Source organism: Borostomias antarcticus (genome assembly GCF_949987555.1).
Source record: "Borostomias antarcticus genome assembly, chromosome: 14".
NCBI lineage: Eukaryota > Metazoa > Chordata > Actinopteri > Stomiiformes > Stomiidae > Borostomias > Borostomias antarcticus.
Genome location: NC_140247.1, coordinates 23,423,949 through 23,436,026, shown reverse-complemented (window position 1 = coordinate 23,436,026; position 12,078 = coordinate 23,423,949). Strand labels below are relative to the sequence as shown.

Sequence of the window (12,078 nt, the reverse complement as noted above, 5' to 3'; positions counted from 1 at the left end):
ACTGTCTGAGGCATTATTGGTTCATGTTACAATATTAAACTTATTTAAATTAAATAAAGCCTCTGTCCACCTGTATTTGTCTGTGCCCGGTCTCTGGGCTAAAAATGATTTCAGAAAAAAATCAAATAAAAAACAATGTTTTAGGAGTGCTAACTGAGATTTAGGGGTGCTTGAGCACCGCCTAAAAAGAATATAAAATCGCCCATGAGTGCTTTTTATATAAAAGGTGGGGGGCTGCAACTGTAGTCCAATGCTGTTCCATGTTAGGCACCACTACCGGAAGCATGTTGAAAAACTGCATAGCAATAAAATGACTTTTTTTGCCCACTAGATGGAGACATTCCACTTGAACCCAGAGTCAGAGAGGGGGTTTGTTACCACAAGGTTACATGCATAATGGGTGGGGACATGTTTACATTGGACTTCTCATGCAGTTTCAGAGTTGTTGGCATGGCAGGGATCTGTCTACTGCATTGACTATAAAGACCAAATGACCCATGTAGCACTTAGCCAGGCACCGCCATCCTGAGCACGTAAGCTCACATTCTGTCTCTCTAACCAATAACTTTACGCTGTTGATCAAGTGAGAGAGGACAGGGATTTTCAAAATGATGAGCGCAAACGACAGCTAGTTACTACAACACAAAAGTACAAGATTTTAAATGCATTATGGATACAAAGTAGTAGGCATTCCTCGATAAGTAACTGTGAGAAAAAGCTTAATTAGGACCAAATTTGGTGAAATATCTTTATTTTGTGTGATACACTCGTGTTTCTTTAACTCTCCTTTTTATACAGCAGATAGTAATAGTACATTATTCACACAAACGTTGCTAAACACTAGAATACAGCATGTTTCAAATGGACAGACACTTCCAAATAGCGCAGAGCTGAGTCAGTCAGTGACAATAGAAGAGTTGTTAGGGTTAAGAACGGTTGTTCAGTGTAATTTAATGCATAACTATCTACACTTACTTTTTAATCCTTTGTGTATATTTTCAAAACAAGCTACAGCGAATGTATTGGTGTGTGGTGGGAATGGGATATTGATGGCTAATTAGATGGTGTGTGTGTTTGAGTGTGTGTGTGTGACTGGAAAGGGACAAGGGTGCAGTGAAGCCTTCCCTGTGACTATAAAACAATCCACTGACTACACACACGGCAAGGAAGGCCTCTCTAGCTAATGTATCCATAATGATAAGAGGCTATATAACCCAAGACTGGCTTTGCTTTCAGGTACAGCATCCAAAGCAGACACGCAAACAATAAATAAAAACACAGAGCTCCCTTGCACGTGCCACTGACTGACATTTTGGTCAAGCCTACAATGAGATTCACGTTCGCTTGTGTTACTAAAATAAATAAACACACATAAAAACCAACAGTCTTGCACAGGCAATACAAGCATTAAAGGCTTACCAACTTCACTGCACTTTTTACAGCAAGGGTGTTAGCTAGTAAGCGTCAGCTGTATCTGGGACCATCTACGGGCTCTACAAACCCGCCAGTGAAGCCAGCAGCTGTGGGCTGAAGGCCTCTTACCTCTTACAATATTGTGGCTCAGTGCACAACGTTGGTGAACAAACAAGGCATCTGTGTTCTTAACCGTCTAGAAATCCTGCATGGTGAGCAAGCTATTCCTGCGTTTGTGTGATGAAAACAAAGACGACAATAATATAGATCAACTGGAGGTCGGGTCTGGGGACGTCACACGGGCCAGGTGACGAGTTAAAACGCCAGCTCTGTCCATCTCAAAGGCCCATAATGCACCTCTGCTCCTCAGTAATGTTAGTATGCCTGCAGCTTAACAAGTTGCTATGAGTTGCTATAGTCTCAAAGTGTACATAAATATTTCCAGGTTAGTATTTTCTGTTACAGTAAATTGGGGACACTTTCCCTTTTCTGGGGTTGGTTATGCATCGTTTTAGTAGAAGACCTGAAAAGACACTGCTCTCAATTGAATTCTACTAAATCACTATGGTAGTCTAAGTGTAAGTTCTTTGGCTGTTCAATGCCTCAATGTCCTGAAAATAACATCCCTTATGTATGGTCCCATAAACCATTTTCAACAAGTAGCTTTGATTCAACCGTGACAGCAAGAGGTTCTGATTTAAAAACAAACACAATAATTACTTGACTTTAGCTGCGAATCCTAATTTTGGAACCAAGAATACCAAAAGAGGGAGACCGTCAGTTAACAGACTCTTTTTCGTGTGTGAAGATTCATAGCTCTTCCATTTTATACTAGATATTGGAAGCAAAAAAGCAATGGACTGATACTTCCACCTTGCAGTCGCTTAAATAATCTCAAAGAAATATTACTTTACAACAATGACAAGTGTGACAGCACTGATGCTCCAGAAAGTGCAATCATAACTCAAAGCGGTTATCTATGTCATATATAATGCCATGCAGTTGGATGAGAATCTGAATCAGTATTTATTATCCTGTGTTTTTAACTTTTATCTTTTTTTTAATCTTTTCTTCAGATTGATCTGTTTAAATGCAGAGTAATAGCACATCCACACGGTTACTCCGAAAAGTCACTGAGTTGAGAGAGGGGGGGGGGGAGACAGGTCCTCCAGCCTGACGCCAGAGAGCTGTAGGGGGGGGGGGGGGGCGGTGGCCACTGAGACACAAACTGTTGGTGGGGGGGGAGGCAGGTCGCGTGGGGGGGAGGGGTGTTACTAGCAGGAGCAGCTGCTCTCCGTCACCGCCATCTCTGGCGGCTTCTCCAGTTTGATGTCGATCACTGAGAAGAGCGGGGTTAAGGACGCTATCATCACCACCATCACCACCATGTCTAAGGCAGTTAGTGAAAGCACACACACCAGACAGGGTGTTGCAGTGACATTGGCTTCAGAAAGGATACTGTCCTCTTTGCTCTTCTCCGGTGTGCTGTCCATCCCAGGCAGGGCTGCGGCCACGCGACGAAACAGCTGAGGACCAATCAGAAACGACACCATCAGAGGCGCTGGACACAGGCTGGCTCTATCAATCTACTTCCGCACCATAAACAAAATACGCTATGTCAAAAATGATGATACTACTGTTTAGGTTGTTTCTAGCAGACGCGACACTTCACACACAAAAAATGCAGTAGAAGCAGTGAGGCAACAAAAATGTCCCTTGAAACTTTGCATTTACCGGCAGCATGCATCTCCAATCTGCACAAGGACTATTCATACTCCATGATACCATGATTGTTGGTGAATAAAAGACGCTAAAGGGTGTTTCCCCGACAGAGTATGACCATGCTAAACAGTGGGCAGTCAATCACAGACAAACACACAAACAACAACAACAGTAATATGAAGCTAAACATGTCAACCAATGAGGAAGCGTTCTAAAGCAGCAGACGCCTGTGGACTTCGGATCACAAGGGCGGGGAGAGGGGGCGGAGAGAGAGGAAGCCCTTTGACAGAAGCGAGGGAAGACTAGAGCGGTGAAAAGGATGGGATGGCGGCCGGGCGGGGCCGGACTGGGACGGACGGACAGACGGACGGCAGACTGGGCTAAGCTACTCCTGGGCTGGACCGAGAGGGTTCTCTACCTGTTTCACATTGTAGCCAGTCTTTGCGCTGGTTTCAATGAACATGACATTCAGTTCCTTAGCTCGCTGCTCGCCCTCTTCCGTGGTGATCTGTCTGCTCGCACGGCGGAGCGGGACAGACAGACGGACGGACGGACGGAGGGATGAAAGAGAAAGACCGTAGAGGGGATAGACCAAAGAGAGAGAGAGAGAGAGGGAGAGAAAATAAGAAGAGCACAACAAAGATTCTGGTTTTCAGTGAGAAGAGAGAGGTTAGTCTAGTCATACCACAGAGAGACAAAGGGACAGAGAGGTGGCGGCTTTGCTGAGAGAAAGACGGAACGGCTGGACACCATTCAAAAAAAGGACACAATAGCGAGACACTCCACGAGCACAGCCTTATTCAGATCCGCATAGTCAAGGAAGGAGAGGGCGTCCAGTCTGGACAGCACAGACGGACCTCGCTAAGGCGCGGCGCTACAGCCGCCCGCCCGGTCGCTGGACGTGCGCTCGTTGGGATACCAACCTGTTTGACGTTATAGCCAGCCTTGGCGCTGGTCTCAATGTACATCACACTGAGCTCACGAGCTTTCCTTTCGGCAGCCTCAACAGAAACCTGCCTGCCATGGTTTCCATGGTTTTGCAGGGAGTGGGGGGGGGAATCATGTGACATGGAGAGACAAAAGAATAAATAAAACCCAAAACAGAGACATACAATCAAATTATAATGGAACTGACAATGGCATAAAATGTATCAGTGTCTCAGTACTCCATCAAATGTATAAATCAAAACAATAACTGAGTGAAGGTATATGAAGGAGGGTTAAATCAAAACAGGATGTTTAAATGCAAAGGGGAGAGAGGTAACCAAGGCTTTGGCACAGAACACATGCAGGCGACTGGTGGCGTTTATATCCAGCGTATGAAATGCGCTATAAATAAAGTTTGATTTGATTTGAGTGCAAGCACCAGGTTACCATGACAGAGCCAGTGTGTCTACATCACTATGCCACCTCTCCGTTCACACACCCAGCACGACGCATACCTTTTGTCGGCCAGGTCCGTTTTGTTTCCGACAAGCATGATGATGACATCACTTCCCCTCTCTGTTCTGACATCATCGATCCACTTTGAGGTTTGCTGGAATGAATTGAGATCTGAGGGAAGAGAACGGTTCAAAACGTTTAAGCGGTTGTTTTCAGACAAACCACGGCATCAACGCGTGGTGAGAGGCAACAGCAAGGTGCATTATTCACCCACAGATCAGAGGCAGTCAGTGCGTTTTAGTGACAGGTACGATCAATGCTCAGGAGTGTGCAGTAGCCAGATGTTAATAAGCAAAGATGTGAACAGTAACGGAAGTTAACAGAGGGGGACAGGGGGGGAATAGTTCCAACACAACCGGGTTTATATGTGGGTGAACCCCCCAACAAGACCCGTGTCCGGTTCCGTGATCAAATGTTCTCCGGGGCATGGCGATCTCGGCGCCCGTCCGTACTAGCTGTAGCACTGCTCGTGGAAAAGCTGCATTAAGGATCTGCTACTGCGCGGCGACAAGTCTGTCTGGTCGTCGACCCCGCACGGAGAGCGCCACCTGCCCTAGGGGCCTGCCGGGCCCTCTGACTCACTGGTGATGTCATAGACCACCACGGCGATGGTGGAGTCTCGGATGTAGCTGGGAATGAGGCTACGGAAACGCTCCTGCCCCGCCGTGTCCCACAGCTGCAGCCGGACCTGAGGATGGATGGGGGACGGAGGAGAGGAGAGAGGGAGGAGGAGGAGGAGGAGGGGGGAAAGACGGAAAGAGAAAACAGGAGAACAGGAAAGCACATAAAAGAGTTGCAAGCCAGAGCAGCAGAGGTGAGAAATCACTTGAGGAATAAGGGAGGTGGTTCAGACGCAGGAAGGCGCTGTGCAGGTAGGTGACAGGCTTGCTGGGGGTAACTGCACTGACAGGATAACCCCCTGCCTTCCTCTGAATGAAATCACCTTATTCCTCACAAAAGCCCCGTAAGGGACAGCATTCCACAGCGCGAACCTCACTGGATGCCTTGAGTTTCATCAAACACTGCAATTAAGACTGCCCAAGCCCTACTAGAAAAAACTAACTGATTTCAACAGAAGACAAACTGGTAGAGGAAGCCCCGAGCCCGGATCAGCTGTTTCCGTCTGGGTTCCTACACGATCGCACCCCAGGGCTGTGCAAACTCAATCCAGTGAAGTTGGCGAGCGGCCGTAACGCTGTTCGCCCCGCTCTGCCCCCCACCCTCCGTCACCGCCGAGGGGAGGGACAGGCGGGCGAGGGCGGAGGGCGAGGGCTCGCGGTACCTACTGGCTATGTCATAAACCACCACGGCGGCGGCGGAGTCGCGGATATAGCTGGGGATGAGGCTGCGGAAGCGCTCCTGCCCCGCCGTGTCCCAGAGCTGCAGCCGGATCTGCGGGTGGGGGTGGGGTCACGCAAACATGAAGGGGGAGCGGGCACACGGTGTGACCCGGCCGTGGTAAGGGGAAGGGTGGACAAACACAAACATGAAACTTAAAATGACGATGGAACTAAAAACACGATCATGACAGGTCAGGAATAAAAACACGGGCTACGTGAAATGGAACAAATAACAAAAGTGCTAAATGAATGGGGGAGAATAGGGAAGGTGAAATGGTCAAATGAAACGGAATGAGTTGCCTCTTCAGCAGACTGGCTGATCCCTTTCGGAAAGCCATATCTTACCAGTATCCACTCCTTTGGTGGTTCTCCTGCATGAATATTAACACTAGGCAGTGTGTAAGATGGGCTCAAATCAGGGTTCCGGTTATGTAAACAAAGAAAGGTGGTCCTTACCGTGCGATCTTCCAAGTACATTGTTTTCGACAAAAAGTCAATGCCAATTGTTGCCTGCAAGACAAACATCATATTTCATCCCCTTAGCTGTAAACATCGTATTTCATCCCCTTAACTATAACTGACACAGAAGACGTCAGCGCAATGCATTACATCATTGCAAATGAGATTCAAAGGCCCAGCGATAGCTGAGTCCATCCCCCAGGCCACAATGGAACAGTCTCACTCATCTTCAGTTTCATGTGATAACTTGCTCGCACCCAGATCGGGTGAGAGTCAGTGATTTACCTGGTAGGTGTTGTCAAAGCTGTCATACATGAACCGGGTAATGAGGGAGGTCTTTCCCACTGCAAAGATGAACACAGTCCAGTCATGGTAGGTTAGAGACGGGATAAATTATGCATGATGCCCACAGTGTAACTGAGCTTGCTGTCTGGAAATGGTTTAAGAGCCATGTCACGGCTGCAGTCGTGCCTTTAATACGTAGCTAACTCATCCTAATAATGATGTAGATTCAAGATTGTAATGGCCCAGAACAAAGTGATTACAGTGAGTGGCGTTGCAATGATGTGTCAGCCTATGAGTCAATAAAATGTGTGTGTAAATGGTGAATGTCAGGATGCAGTGTGGACCAGTGGACCCAGGCTGAGCTGGCAGGAGGGTGGAGCCCAGAACGAGGCATGATCCAGCAAGATCAAATGAGAGGAGGAATCGATAGGAGAGAAACTGAGCTGGGCTGGGCTCATACCAGATATGCTGTGACATTGACGTTAGACTTAATCATATGTTGTATCCCCAGATGTGGTGGTGTGTGAGTGAGGCTGTGGTCAAGCCAAGGTTGAAGGATGAGCTAGCTGGTGGCTAAGCTAAGCTATGTGACTGGTGGAAGACGTGGCAGCTAGCTAATGCTAACTACTTCAAGTTGACAGTACAACTTCAGGTTTGGGCCCATCTAGCCAGCCAACCATAGCTAGGAAAATAACTCCTTTCATAGATACGAATATAAAGAGACTAACTGAGCAGTTATAAATGGCATAATCATCTTTGTCACAATTACAAAGCACGAAAACCTGCAGGGTTATGAGTTCTCCCTGCTGGCCGTAGCTAGGCTAGCTGTGCTAAGATAGCACCAGGCTAGCTAACCTTACCAGATATCCCAGATTAAACACATACACGGATTAAAACACACCCCAGATTCACTCACCACTCTGCTCGCCCAGGAATACGAGCTTGAACTTCCTCAGCGGGTTCCCAAACTCTCCTCCGCCCGTCGTGGTGGACATCTTTATCTAATATAAACAGCTAAGTTAGCTGGGTGCTGTGTGGACCGTGGAGAGGAGAGTAGTGTGTGTGTGTCTCTGTGTGGACCGTGGAGAGGAGAGGGTAGTGTGTGTGTGTGTGTGTGTCTCTAGCCAGGCTGCTATTGTGGCCGTGTGTCTGCAGTGCAAGTGATGAAGGCGACAGCGCCACCCAGTGGACACAGCGCAGAGGGACGCTAGGCCTGGTTTTTTTGTCCACGTCATACAGTATAGCGTCACTAAAATAGTAGAAACATGTCTCATCATCTTCATCCGCTTATCCAGGGTCGGGTCGCGGAGGCACATGTCTATGAAATAATAATGTTTTTTTGCTTCCCTCTGGAATATGTAGAGAGTGGGTCGTATGCCCACCTCCCTTGTTCTCTGTAAAGCGCATTGTGTTGCCTCTGGGTATGAAATGCGCTATACAAATAAAGCTTTGATTGATTGATTGATTGAATAAAATATTAGATCGACTGTCTGAACTGATTTAACTTTTGAATACAGACCTTTTAATGTTCTCGCACCTCAGAGAAGGCGAAAGTAATACAAAGAGGGCTTACTTGAGAGGTAAGATGAGTTCATTTTTCTGATGACATAACATGGTGCCACATTCAATAATGTTATTGCATTATAGTAACACAGCAAAAAAAAAAAAAAAAGACAATATTGAGATCCTGTTGCAAAAAAAGAAGCTAATGTACAGGCTAGAGTAGGCTATATTGTCTACTGATGATAGTTTCCTTGTTAAAGGCAAAAAAGAAACAATAGCAATCATATTTTAACTATAGAGACGAGAGTCCAGCTATGGACACAGGGGTCCAGCAAGAGGTGTAATAAAATCATGTTTTAATCAGAGGGCACTCAGAGTCTCAGAGTCACCTTTATGGTGACAGGTCATCACAGCAACACAGCGTGGCCTGAACAACCGGTGATTCTAAAGAGGAGACACATAGGAAATGGACTTTTGTTGATGGCGTCTGCTGTGTGTCATGTGTCTGGTTCTTTGGTGGTCTTCTGTCCTCTGTCCTCCTGTCCTCCGCTGCTGGCGTCCCTTCCTCCCGTGTCCTCGGCTCGAGACTCTACTCCGCCAAGGCAGCCGTGTTGCTGTGGTTCATGAAATGGACAAACAGTCAAACACAGCAACAAAAAATATACGATGAAGAATTCATTCAATGGGCCTTTCCCAGCACTTTAATCAAGATGCCCCTTGTGATTTATATCCAACATCAAACTATGATATTGTGTGAAATAGTGTAGTAATACTGTTTACTTTTTTGTGTAGTAGCCTGTTTAGAATCACTAAATGGTGGTTGTATGTAATACTTAGTAGGCTAGTAATAATTTTTTCCCTTTTATTAGCAGTTTTACTCCTATTTGCCGCACAAGACAAATACATACAGTATCAGGGGGAGCTATGACAACGGGGTCTTGAAGGGCCAAGATTATTGCAATCCCACCGTAAACTTTCTATTAGCCTCTCCATCTATTAGAAAAACTGAACAGCTGTTCTTTATTACGCATCTGTTATTCAAATAGCTCCACCCCCTCAGTGAAACCCAGCAACTCTTTTTAGATTCTTGTTGATCCTCTGCTGCTTAAACGGGAGATAAGTCTGATTTTGTTAACTTTATAGGTCTAATCTTAGGTCAAATAATCTGCCAATGATCATCTCCTTTGTATCCCTTGAAGAAGTGAGCAGAAGGTGTGATTGATGTGACTTTGGGAGTGACCTCGCCTGCACTACCGAGGCCTTGACTCCACCTGCACTACCGAGGCCTTGACTCCACCTGCACTACCGAGGCCTTGACTCCACCTGCACTACCGAGGCCTTGACTCCACCTGCACTACCGAGGCCTTGACTCCACCTGCACTACCGAGGCCTTGACTCCACCTGCACTACCGAGGCCTTGACTCCACTCATCATGAACACAGAATAAAACAGCATCAGCTTTGTTATCACACATCAGCAAACAGCTCTCAACACCACACATCCATAAACACCTCTCAACACCACACATCCATAAACACCTCTCAACACCACACATCCATAAACACCTCTCAACACCACACATCCATAAACACCTCTCAACACCACACATCCATAAACACCTCTCAACACCACACATCCATAAACACCTCTCAACACAACGCATCCATAAACACCTCTCAACACCACACATCCATAAACACCTCTCAACACCACACATCCATAAACACCTCTCAACACCACACATCCATTTATTTCAAATGGAAACAGGCAATGATATAGCAGATGTTAATCATAGGCAAACATGTTGATCATCATTCATGTCATGCATTAATCGGTAATGGCACCTCAATGTAACACATACATTACTTTGACCCTTTTTTGTGTACGTTTGTCTGAATGTGAATCTTTTAAAATTGTACTTACACCTCTATTCCAAGAAATGCATTGAAATTAAACATTGAGCGGAGAAAGAGAAGAGAGAAGACAGGAATTAGATTTTCTTTTTATAACAAAATCACACAATGGTTTAAAATGTTTCTACGAGTATGTGTCGTATTTTTCCTCGTGTGATGCAAATTGTCATCATGAAACAACTGACCTGCAGGCTTGGGGCACATCAGAATCAGGGGGACTTCTACTGTCACGTCACTGTGGGGAAACAAAATGGTTGCTTTGTGAGGAGATGGGATCACCACAATCTGTCCCAACAGTCCACATGCATGTTGTCTTGTGCAGTATAGTTTTGCTGTTATGTGTTAAATGTATGCTAGGTCATGGGGATGGTGTTTTTCGCACGTTATGCTGTGTTTTGGAAATGGAGGACACTGAAAATGTCACAGTCCAGCGCTGAGCTTTCTGTCAGAGAGCATTGGAAGCTCAGAGCACACAGTAACTATTATGCCATGTGTCGCTATACTACAGTACTAACTCTGGAGATCCACATCAATACAAGCGTGTTTCTGATCACTGAGCCTTTGAACTCCTGTTCTCCTACCTGGAGGTCAGGTCTCCCAGGAGGCTGTGGGAGAGACCAGAAACAAAACGACGGTCTCACTATTCATTCTTCCAGAGTTGAATCACGTGGTAAACATGTGAAAGCCATAGCAGGTTTGTCTGTGTAAACTGGTGCCTTACCCTCCTCCAGACACCACAAGGCTGACCTTGACCTTGTACGACACCAGGATTCCCTTGACCTCCTTGGACTGACCAGAGAGAAGCCTGCAGCAAAAACAGGAGAGTGGTTGACCTTTACTGGGTTCACAGGCAGGTTTAACGCATGCTAAGAGGATGAAGAGGATGAAGAGGACTAGGCTTTTACCACTGTTGTCCACAAGCTAAGAGGATGAGTCTGCCGTGCCTTGGGCTCAACGCAGAGAGCTTTGGGTCGGTCTGAGGAGCTTGTTAACTCACAGTGTGGAAGACGCCAGATTAGTGTCCTCGTGCTTCAGCTTGCCGTCCACCGCCAGGCCGCGCTTCTCTTGGTTGTTGGACAGCAGAGGGGTCACGGAGAAGTCCTTCTCAAACGTGGTGTTGGCATTCACTGTCTCCCTGCACAGTAATGAAAAAGAGATAGAGAGACAGAGAGAGGTCAAATGTCAACAGCAAACATCCTCATCTAGAAAAGTTAAAGTTGGAGCTAAGGAATGCGGGATTTCCTATGCGGTAGCCAATATGTGATTGTCAATATTACCATTAAGTCAAATATTACAGTACAGTGTGTATGATGTCATTTTGCACTGAATGTCTTTCTTTGTGGATCTGCAGGATACAGACAGACAATATTTCCTAACTGAGGTCAATAAATCATTTTCATTGTCTTACCCAAACTCCTCGATCAGAACAGGTTTGGTGTATTTGTCAGATGAGTAAAGCACCACGTCTGTTGTCTGGTCAACTGGTCATAAAGAGATAACGGTCAGAATCAGGAGTTGAATACACACACACACACACACGCACGCACACATGCATGCGCGCATGAACACACACACACACACACACACACACACACACACACACACACACACACACACACACACACACACACACTCATACACGTACACACACACCTTAATCTTTCTTTCTCCGCTCACCTGAGATTCTAATTTTCTTCACCACTTTGGAGGTCTCATTGTTGATTTTCACTTTTACACAGATTGGGTCTCCGTGGAAATAACACTGCAATTAAAGATACAAACGCTACAGATCATACACAAATGATAAACAAATACAAGAACAGGTCTACATGAAGTAACGATGAGGCAGCCTGGAGCAGACCTCTTTCTCTATGGACGCCTCCAGGCGAATTGGTTTGTCCGACATCATGAATTGTTTGCTGATGTCAGCCTTGGGTCCAGCTGCATTCTTGTTTGGGGCAAACTGGATCTTACGAATGATCAGGCGACAAGTGTCCCTG

The 12,078-nt window shown here is 46.2% G+C and overlaps 2 protein-coding genes across 2 annotated transcripts in view; both read right to left on the bottom strand.

Moving 5' to 3' along the window:
- Positions 1-744: 744 nt before the first annotated feature.
- rab41 (RAB41, member RAS oncogene family) lies at positions 745-7,723 on the bottom strand. Its single transcript, XM_084448684.1, has 8 exons — positions 7,579-7,723; positions 6,663-6,721; positions 6,375-6,428; positions 5,865-5,970; positions 4,578-4,689; positions 4,059-4,152; positions 2,873-2,939; positions 745-2,752 (listed from the first exon to the last, which is right to left on the bottom strand). The coding sequence occupies exons 1-8, from the start codon at positions 7,655-7,657 to the stop codon at positions 2,688-2,690; spliced, it is 636 nt and encodes a 211-aa protein (XP_084304810.1). The 5' UTR covers positions 7,658-7,723; the 3' UTR covers positions 745-2,687.
- A 939-nt stretch (positions 7,724-8,662) lies between these two features.
- The window catches only part of arr3b (arrestin 3b, retinal (X-arrestin)), a gene marked incomplete at both ends in the record, with an annotated part of 10,151 nt that continues 6,735 nt past the window's right edge, over positions 8,663-12,078 (bottom strand). The window contains 8 exons of the mRNA XM_084448645.1: positions 8,663-8,779; positions 10,264-10,270; positions 10,660-10,683; positions 10,800-10,883; positions 11,076-11,213; positions 11,487-11,559; positions 11,756-11,840; positions 11,940-12,075. Of these exons, the coding sequence (XP_084304771.1) occupies positions 8,663-8,779; positions 10,264-10,270; positions 10,660-10,683; positions 10,800-10,883; positions 11,076-11,213; positions 11,487-11,559; positions 11,756-11,840; positions 11,940-12,075 (664 nt within the window). The remainder of the gene's footprint in view (positions 8,780-10,263; positions 10,271-10,659; positions 10,684-10,799; positions 10,884-11,075; positions 11,214-11,486; positions 11,560-11,755; positions 11,841-11,939; positions 12,076-12,078) is intronic.

What these genes read in the sequence shown, in the direction of transcription:
- rab41 (XM_084448684.1), bottom strand. Translation starts at nt 7,657, where the DNA reads ATGTCCACCACGACGGGCGGAGGAGAGTTTGGGAACCCGCTGAGGAAG. An exon ending in ATTCCTGGGCGAGCAGAGTG is followed by an intron (nt 6,722 to 7,578) that starts GTGAGTGAATCT and finishes TCATCTTTGCAG; the next exon opens with TGGGAAAGACCTCCCTCATT. An exon ending in TGTACTTGGAAGATCGCACG is followed by an intron (nt 5,971 to 6,374) that starts GTAAGGACCACC and finishes CCCCACCCGCAG; the next exon opens with ATCCGGCTGCAGCTCTGGGA.